The sequence below is a fragment of the Scophthalmus maximus genome, chromosome 12 (assembly GCF_022379125.1).
Source record: "Scophthalmus maximus strain ysfricsl-2021 chromosome 12, ASM2237912v1, whole genome shotgun sequence".
Taxonomy (NCBI): Eukaryota; Metazoa; Chordata; class Actinopteri; order Pleuronectiformes; family Scophthalmidae; genus Scophthalmus; species Scophthalmus maximus.
In genome coordinates, this window is record NC_061526.1 from 5,869,064 (window position 1) to 5,879,409 (window position 10,346).

General features: G+C 48.5%; 1 protein-coding gene across 1 annotated transcript; it reads left to right on the top strand.

Moving 5' to 3' along the window:
- tnfsf12 (TNF superfamily member 12) lies at positions 1 to 7,981 on the top strand. The gene is made up of 6 exons (XM_035619588.2): positions 1 to 840; positions 2,290 to 2,371; positions 4,112 to 4,168; positions 4,330 to 4,353; positions 4,459 to 4,586; positions 5,351 to 7,981. The coding sequence occupies exons 1-6, from the start codon at positions 583 to 585 to the stop codon at positions 5,624 to 5,626; spliced, it is 825 nt and encodes a 274-aa protein (XP_035475481.1). The 5' UTR covers positions 1 to 582; the 3' UTR covers positions 5,627 to 7,981.
- The last annotated feature ends 2,365 nt before the right edge of the window (positions 7,982 to 10,346 follow it).

Genomic DNA, 10,346 nt, shown 5'->3' on the forward strand with positions numbered 1-10,346 from the left:
TGAAAGTGGACCGAGGCGCAGAGGGGACGGAGCCGATGTTCTCCTTTTTGCCCACCTCACTGGGTTTCAACGGCGGATGCCAGCTGCTATCTCAGCATCAGAGTTCGCCTCCCTGCGCGCGCGCGCGTGTCTGTGTGTGTGTGTGTGTGTCTGTGTGATCGCGAGAGCGCGCGTGCGTAAATCCGCGCACGCAAGTGCCTGTGTGCGCTCAGCAGCCAGTCGCTCTAATAGAGTGACCCCCCGGCACGCTGGTTAAAGGGAAGACAGGCGAGCTGCTGAGTCAACGAATCGCAGGGAGAAGGATGCAACAGTTGACGTGCGCAAGTTGCACAGTTGTCGTATTCGGAGACGGCCCGCACACGCCGAGGATGGAGGACGGATCGGATGTTTTGTCGCTCTGAAAAAAACCAAACACTTCATCACTCAGATTAACCAAAAGAGAGATTACCCCCCCACCACCGCCGCCACCACCTCCACCACTCGTCTGAGGAGCAGCGGCTGGTAGTTCCTGCGCCGTCCACTTGCGCGCGTTTTACTGCACCAAAATGGACATTTGGACACAAATGCACTTGGAGGGACTTCATGCTCTGCCGGAATGGAGTTGAAGCGCGGATCTCGGGCGGTCTGCGGCGGCGGCGAGTAGCGGCAGCGGCGGTCTGCACCAACATGCATCGGATTCTGCAGAGGAGGCGAGTGCGCAAGCTGCGGGTCGTCTGGGCTTCTCTGGCCCTGGTGGCGCTGTCCCTGGCCGCGTGCAGCGCGCTCTTCACGGCGTGGACTTGGCGACAGACGCGGGACCTGTCCCAGTCCTTTAAGGTCTTGCAGGACCGATTGGAGCAGGTTTGTTGTCCTACTTAAAAACAAATCAAGCCTGCAAACACCCCCCCCCCCTTCTCTCTCTCTCTCTCTCTCTCTCTCTCTCTCTCTCCCTCTCTCTCTCTGAATAGCATGCATATTTCTACCAACTTTAATTTTCGCCTCCAACTTTTTTTTTTTTTTGTTCAGACCATCAAGTGTTTTGTTATGTAACTCCGTCTGTGTCTGCGGTTACGGGAATCATCGTGGGGGGTAGATGGAAAAATGCAAGTCCGCACTTCACCCCCCCCCCCCCCCCCCCCCCCCCGTACACGTACTCCACTATTGAATTGCACCATTTCTCTTCTTGGCACTTTTATTGCTTACCAATAAGCCCAGTCAAGTTGTGTGGAGTTAGTGCTTATTTTCTGTGCCCCCCCCCCCCCCCCCCTCCCCCCTCCAGAGATTAATTATTCTGGTGCCAGTTGTGCTCCAGTTTTATCTCAATTTACTGGAAAGCCTCAGCTATTTGGCATGTGAGCACTTTATATACCCAGCTGGCTGCGCTGTGGCTTGGGGCCTGAAAAGTGTGGCAAGTGTAAATCATGTGCAGCGTGCAGAGCCTTCTCTCCTCGTGCACAGGTCAGGATCGAAAAGCACCGTTTTGCAGCAAAGTGCAGCTTCTCCCTAAACGTCTTTGCACTTTGCAAGCAAATGTGGTCAGACCGCGCAGGAGTCTGAGGCAAAACAAAAAAACAACAACAAAAAAAAAATTCAAACACTTCTGGACGCAGCCAAAAGGAGCTGATGGAAATTCTTCTGGTCTTCAAGTTCACAGTGCTCACAAAGCCAGGTTGCACTGGATTTGAGATCAGGGGGACAGCAGGTTGGCTGTGTATCATGTTGACAGGCACGCACACACACACACACACACACACACACATACACAGAGTTTCTCCACTCACACACACACACACATATACAAACACCCCCCAAAAAACTGGACACGTGGAGTGTTGATGCTGGAGACTTTCCCATGGGGCCCCCCGTTTCTGTCCACTTGACCGTTCGCCAAAGCCCCGGATGAGAGCCAGCGAGTGCGCGTCTGGAGAGAGAGGAGCAACTCGCTGCCGACATTTCCACAGTAGCAGTAAATTTAAAACACACTTTTCCCTGAGCCACTTCTCCTCGTGCTTTATATAGTCCTCCCTCGGTCATTCAGCGGAGCCCCCCCCCCCCCGCACCCAAGGATTGAAAACTTTGCTGCTTTGACAAAACTCATTTCTTAATGAAAAGGGGGGGGGGGGGGGGGGGGGGGGGGGGGGGGGGGGGCGAAGGTGGGCAAGGATACTGGGAAAAGATGGGCCTGTTCATGCCGGCTGGAAGAGGCCGCGTGGGATGCGTGCCAGGGAATAAAAAAGGGTCATAAGAAACGTATTGGACATCTGTTGATCGTGTGGTGTTCTTCTGTTCCTCTCCCCCTCCCCTCAACAGGTGAACACGCAGAGGAAGGCCATCGTCCAGCTCATCCTGGAGAAGAGGGAGCTGCTGGTGGGGCAGAGAGTGAAGAGAGATGGTATTTTGCACATTTCTAAAAAAGAAAAAAGAAAAGAGGCCCCCGACTTGACGCGAGCGCCCTCCTCCAATGCACGTCGCAGTGCTTGCGCCACAGACGCAATATACTTGCCGCCTGCACTCTGTTGTTTTTTCCTGGGTAGGGCATTTAACACAGAGCGCTGGCCAATCTTGGCCCCGCATGCCACTATGGTCAGGTCTACCCGCTGCTAAAAGTTGACACAGGAAAAAGTAGGCAGCTGGATGGCTGCTCCAGAAATTACAGGTCTGACCAGAACGGCCCCGGAGCCCAGAAAACCCAGCTGGCGCGAGAGCGGGGCCTTGTTGCACGCTTTTGGGCAATGAAATTGATCCCCCCCCCCCCTCAACCCCCGGCGCACACGACTGACACAGCTATGATTTGTTGTGAAAGCGGTGATATTTGATGACCTATCATTGCCGTATTTATAGCCCCTGCTTGCATCACCATCACGGGGCCGCTCGACTGTTCACAGCTTGTCCAAGAGTGAACCCTCGAGACTTGTGTTGCGTCTCCCGCCACTTTCATCCGGCGGCGCAGGACACGTGGCCCAGAAAAAAATACGATTCGACAAAAGGATTTCGCGCAGAGAAGGGGGGGGGGGGGGGGGGGGTCCAGACAGCTTTTTCCAGTTTGGGGGAAAGTCGACCACCACGGTGCAGCGTTTCAGCAGGACACACTGCTGTTATGTTCTCTCTGCTGATGACTGACAGCTCAAGTCAGGGGACTCCGGCCCGGCCCGGCCCGGGGGCTTTGACGCCCCGCCCACAGCAGATCCCGGGTCTACGGGGTCACCCCCGCCTGCCAGTTATTTTAGCAGGGGCTTGATATTCCTATAGGATGGGGGCCCCGGGGGTCCAAACGTTAGAGTGTGCATTTCGCAGGTCATACGGTATTTTCAAGTCATATCCGTGTTTGAAATAACCCCCCCCCCCCCCCCCCCCCCCCCCCCCCCCGCACCGTTTGGGCCAGATTGCCAAAAAGCTCAAATAAACCCCCCGAAGCGAGGGAACAAGAGCGGGCGTTCTCCGGCGCTCGGCCTTTTTAGCGTTGCGTTTTATTTATCGTATTTATTTGAGCAGGGGCCGTGGCCGTTGCTTCACACTCTTAATCGACTCTCTTTTAGGTCACGGAGCAGCCGGGGACCTTTTCAACTCGCTCTATCCGGCACTTCATTCCTCTCGCTGCAGCGGGCCCATTTCCAGCACTTGAGCCCTCGTCTCTCTCTCAGGACAGATCCAAAGCTTTCTCTTTCACTTTCCCCTTGTCCGTCTTGTCTTTTCCTAACCCCCACCACTTTGCAGTCCTCCCCTCCCCTCCCCTCCTCTCCTCTCCTCTGTATTCTGTCTTTTCTTGATGACTGCGACCAGCTGGCACTAAGATTAGTCCCAACAGGAGGAGGGGGGAGAAAAAAAGAGAAGAAAAATAAGAGAGGCACACGCTTCTGACTGAAAATAACAGTTTGAGGAAATATATTGAAGCACGTGAAAGGAAATCCTTCGCCCATCTGTTGGCCGCGTTAGGAGGCAGCCAGGTTGAGGCCCTAAATGGCCGCAAATTAACACACCATGTTATTAGACAGATACAGATGGGAATGATTGTTTTTATCACAAGAAAAAAAAGAAAAACCCCACAGACGTTATTTTCCTTTTTTGCCATTCAAACTCATACTCTGTCTCTCTCTCTCTCTCTCTCTCCATCTCTCTCGCTGCCGTTCGGAAGGGGGGACGATCCGAGGGAAGAATGGAAATGGAAAGAAGGCAGCGTCTCATTTCGAGAGTAAGTGGCTTGGCAGGTCTCGTGCGGCCTTCTCATGTAGCATCTGCTGAAGTGGTTTCAATCCTATAGCCCTATACGATTGCACTCATAAAACTCTTAATTGACTTTCCCCCCTTTTTTTTCGTTTCTCTTTCAATGTCTCCCTTTTCACTTTCCACCAGTAACCAAAGTCTCCTCTCAGCAAGGTAAGGGTCATAAAAACGAATGAAGGATGGGGGGATAATCTGCGAAAGCCCTCGTCTATGGGATTAATAACCCTGGATGTGTGTGTGTGTGTGTGTGTGTGTCAGTGGGAGACGGTGGCGTGATAAAGGGCTGGGAGGAGAGGACGTTGAATATGAGCAAAGCGGTGAGGTACAACAAGGAGCTGGGCACCTTCACTGTGGAGAAGGCGGGCGTCTACTTCCTGTTCTGCCAGGTGAGCTTGCCGTTTGCTTGGGAGTTGCACTCCCATCGACGGACGTCGTCATTTTCTCTCAACATGCGCGTCCTGCCGTCCGCCCCGGAATCCCACTTGAAGCTGCACCAAAAACCAGTAGAATGGACAAATGGACACGTGTGATGTGAAGCGTCACCTGACTACGAAGTTCCCATCCGCAGAGGCAGTTACAACAAACGCAGCTTTATATCGCCTCTCGCCTACTATCTATTTTAGAAATCAAATCATATCAAGCCCAAATCACCTCCAAATGAAATCGTAGTTTTGACACGTATTTCTCCGTATGAGTTATCAAAATAGTGTAGTTCTGCTACTGGTACGGCAACTCAGCTTAAAAGTAAAAGACATTTATTTTAAGTAATGTGGCGTTTTCTCAAAAGGAAGAAATGGTGTGCTCTTCAGTTTGTTCTCTGTGTGTCCTAAAAAGCGGCTTTACAGTGTATTGGTATGTTTCATGTTTTATGTTTTTAGAGAGGTGAATATCAGATTCTGGGCAGTTTCATTTCTCCAGACCTCCGTCTTGTCAAGTTGACAGAGGTCTGGACCAAGTGCAGCCAAAAAAAGGGGGAAAAAAAGGAATTCCGATAGCGGGACCTCGGAACCCACGGCTAGTTTTCATATTGAGCAGAAACTCAATATCGCTGGAATCGCTCCACAACTTTTCCTCCTCGTCGAGATGTTAAGATGTGGAGATCGGGTTCCCCGGGTTGATCCGTCTTCCTCCTGTCCCCCCCCCCCCCCAGGTGCTGTTCAACGAGCAGCAGACTCCGTATGTGAAGCTGGACGTGGTGACCACGGGCCAGAGGCCTCAGAAGCTGCAGTGCATAGAGGGCTACGCGACGACCCCCTCCGCCGGGCCGCACTCCTTCCACTTCGTCAAGTCCTGCCAGGTGTCCGGCCTTCTGCGGCTGGATCGCGGCGCGGAGCTGCAGGCCATCACGGGCTCGTCCTTCAGACTCCACACCGTGGGCAGCCCCTCCGCCTCGCCGCACGTCTTCAGCATCTTCAAGGTCAACTGAGGCCCCCCCCCGGCGCTCGTCCGCTCCGGGTCGGGAAGAAACTCATCTGGGAGCGACAGAACTTGGGTTTTTTTTCGGGAAGGATGAGATTTTCAATTTTTTTTTTTCTTCTTTTTTCTTACATGGTTAAAACCGTCACAAGCCGTCGAGGGCGTCACATCCTGCCACACCCTTCTGTCCTCAAGGACATCAAGTCGAAAGACAAGCACGGACACTCGCGGAAGTTGTTGTGGAAAATTTGTCCGCGGACGGTGGTGCTGTTTTGGAACCCAAAACACAGACTTTGGATTAAAACCAAGAGCCACAGTGGACAAAAGGCCTCGATGAACGTCTGCCGGGAGAACACACACACACACACACGTGCACACACACACACACACACACACACACACGTACACACACACACACACACACACACGTACACACACACACACACACACGTACACACACACACACATGTGCACACACGCACACACACATGTGCACACACACGTGCACACACACATGTGCACACACACACACACACACACACACACACCATGTTCACCGTAGCCTCATGTAATAAATTGTGCTTACACTGTCTTTATAAGACGGACAGTAAAGCTGTGCATGCACCTTTCACTTTTATATCACCGGTTGCCTCAAGAAGCTGAGAGCACATCTGCAAGCGTCAGATCTCGACACTATAGAAGCCTACACGAGTCGCCGTTGATATTTTATACAACACAGTGTCTGTGCGTGCGCGCGTGCGTGAAATCGAATGAATCGGAACAGTTCTTGTTTTTTAATTGATTTTTATGCTCCTTACAATTCAGTGTGCTGTTTGAGTGTGAACGCCTTTTCAGTTTTTCACGTGTGCATTATGGAGTTGGAAGCTGGCGACGAAAGTGGAACATTTCCGAATGTCATGGACGTGAACTTGTGCTCTTTTCTTAGGTCAAATTTGATTGTAAGGAATTTTGTTTTTTTTATACGGTGTATACTTGGCTTTACTTTTGAAAAGTATGCGCGCAAGTTATAGAAGTGTGCAGCTCTGAATATAGCTTGTGTCTCTGACTAGTATCTGTTTGATGACCAAAACAACCACCGCTCCCACGCCCGTGCCTGCTCATTATTTGTATTCCTAAAAAAAGGAGCATTGTTTGAATTGTGCTCATCTGAATTGTTCTTTTAAATCAAGGTGTAGCAAAAAAACAAGAGTTCATAGTCGTGCATTCTTAAAGAATTACACGATTTACTCCCTCACTCACACTGTGAAGTGAAATCTCTCGATTGCATAGGTTGGCATGAAATCTGAAAACATATTCATGGTCCCCTGTGGATGAATAGTCGTAACTTTGGTGACTTTATTCAGCGTCATCATCGTGTCAAAATTTGAATTCGACCAATAGTTTATGATCATTTCCCTGCAAAACCAATGACAGGCCTCTAGCATCTAGGCTGCATTTGCCCCGTTGTGCCTTAACATGCTCATCTCTGCGATGGAAAATTACATGACGATGAAAGCTTAAGTTTAAGAGACTTGGTCAACATGCTCGCTGGTTTTTGATCCGACTGTTTCACTTCTTTATTTCCTTAATCTGTTTTTGACAATGTAAGCCCTTCCATTCTTTCTTATGGCGCCGCCGCCGCTGCTTTCTGTAATATTTCCTGCTACAATACAAACAGTGTGTATTTCCAGCAGTGGCTTTTCAACACTCCCACTCTTGTTTATAAGTAGTTTTTTTTGTGGACGGGGCCGCATTCGGTTTCCCCCCACAGCACTTTACTGCAGAGAGCTGAGTCCTTTTTTTTTTAATTGGTGCCAAACATTCATGTTTTCAAATGGAAAAAAAAAGTGTAGACAATAGACATGTATCCTGTTTTGATTTCCTCATCGCTTTCCTCTTCCCTTTTGTGTCTCCCCCGCCCCGCCACCGCATCCACATGCACCTCATATTTCCCTGTCAGCACCGATCACACTGCACACAAACACGCTGAATCGCGAGTGTCCTCTGCACACACACACACACACACACACGCACACACACACACACACACACACATACGCACACATGCTACCAGCCGTCTAAATTTTCACTTCCTGAATCTGAACCACATTGCTTAAAAGCCTTTGAGGAAAAACATGTCTCGCCCCCCCCCCGCCCCGTCGCCCCCACACACTTCCCTGCCCCGATTCCGTTTTTTTCTTTGCTTCTAAATGTCAAAGTTTATTACCACCTCGGAAAAGTCTTGTGAAGTCTGGTGAAGAAGTTGTCTGTAAAAGCGATGATGAACGCCATGCCTGGACAATTATTTTTATGATTTCTTCTCAACTCACTCATCATAAATGTTGAATAAACTTTTTTTATTTTATTTTTTTTTTAATGTTTTTGGAAAGTTATACTTTTAAATGTCTGTTTTTTTTCTTTCTTTCCCCTTAAGCTCGCGTGTCTTCAAGAACGAAGTGTGAGCAGAACATGTATAGTGAGTTATCGCTATGTGGGTCGGACTGGAAGGGTTTTTCAAGACAGTAAATTAAAGCTGCGCTCATCATTATTTTCATATTAACATTGGGTCAAATAATCAAGGATATTTCTTGCAATAATGAGCCCACACGTAATTGTCACTCTGCAGTCCCCCCAGCTCTACGGAACATTTTAATATCTTCAAGTTAACCGTTTGGATCTCGTCGCCAGCTACTTTGATTATTCGGTTCTGTCACGCTGCTCTCAACAGGCGGCGGCCTCAAACAAAATAAACAGTGGATAACTCGCATAGAGCCAAATGGACTTTGAATTCATTAGGTGGACACAAACATGAATTCAGACCAATGCTAGATGTTGCTTTGCATCTGCTCAATGGATTAAAGGACACTTATAATCTACATTGTAGACACAACAACTTTATGGAGGTGCACAAATATCTGTGTTGTGTTTAGAACTTGTTGTGTGGCCTTCAAGTGGCCCCCCAAAGAATCGGTTCATAGCCATCTATATATAATATAATATAATGAATCAAGGTGAAAGGCCGTGTGTCGTTATGAACCAAATCAGTCGTCCAAAGTGGCCAAGAATCAATCAATGCTCTCAGAAAATCTTCAATGAAATGAATTAATACACATTAGGTGTTGAAAACTATAGACAGTTAAATAGTCAATACTATTAAAAATTGTATGATCTTTTATCTACGGCCCAAACTAAACGCGTCAGTAAGCATCAATCCCACATCTAAAAGCTACAGAAACCATAACCGGCCACCAACCGGCCATGCTGTCATTCACGAATTCAGAAGTCCAACTCATGGATGTGTTTTCCTCGGATTGGCTGAATCCCAACGATTTCCAGTAAGCAGAAGTACGAAGCTATGAAGCGCTCGCTCCTCCGCATCCCCAAACAATCGGCTACGTCTGCACCGAAACATGACGTGTGAAACGGAGCGCACATCAGAGGAGAATATCCACCTGAGGCGGTCCATATTTCACCTATAATTGAGTCATGAGCGCTTAATGGGAGTCGACGTGTTCTCCACACGCTTCCACTTGGGAATCGTGAAGCTGAGATAATGGCAAACTGAAAGCCATCAATCCTGCACTGAATTAACAGAGCGGCGTGACTCTTCACTTTCCGTCATCGTGAATCATTAACCATCTGCTCCACAAGGTTGTCGTTGTGTGTGTGTGTGATAAAACGAAGGGATGGTGAATCGCTGCGTCCTTCTAAACAGCCTCCCACACCGAGGGCTTCCTGCTTCTATAGGAGCAATTCACTGCCGCATCACCAGCCCCAGACTTTTACTCTGTCAAGTTGACTTTTCTCCATTGATTTATGTTCCACGTCGAGCTTTTATCGCCTCCATTCATCAACCAAAAGGTGGAAAAAGGGGGAAACTTTCACGCCGCGCTGCGTCCGTTCGACGCTCGTCGGCTCATCTCGGTTGGCAAAAGGCCCCTTTGAACGAAACTGGGCTTAAATGTGAAATCTTTAAGCCCATTTCAATCTGCAGGCGTTTATTTATCCACAACAGGGATCTGAAAACATTTGAATCTCAAACTTTAGGCTTTCGCCAATCCTTTGCATATAAAAGCAGAACTAGACACGGGAAATGGGACAAGAGACATTTTTTACTTGACTATTGCTGGACGCAAATTCGGCCCTCTGGAGTTGTTGATGCTTCTGTTTGCACTTACAAGTTATGAAGTTTCCACTATCCACTGTCATGAAAATGGTGCTATACCAATAAAAATGGAATTGAATTGAATAATTTTTCTACTATTATCCCACGAATGTCACTGTGAAAGTCGGCGCATCATTTAATATCGCTCCGTCCGGCGATATGGCTGTTGCGATATTTCAAAGTGGTGGAAGTATGACTGTCATCCCAAAAGCTCCATCGCCACCATGGCTTAGAGAAGCAATAGCACTTGTGTGAAATACACACGCATCATATTAAAAGAAATCTAAGCAGCACCTTGTTTTTTTTTAACCATTTCATTCAGTTTTATTAAAAAGAAGAAGAAAAAAGAAAGAAAGAAAGAAAGAAACAAAGGAGAACCATCGTCATTGACATATTTCCACTGCCGCTCATCGTCTGATTGGCACCACTACTTACACGGTTACACAAAACACCCAGAAATGAACAGAAGAAAAGATCTGGAAAGAGAGGACACGAAATAGGAACTAAGTGCTTGATTTTGACGCGACATTTTTCGTTCAGGGGTCGCAAAAAGGGAAAACTGGTG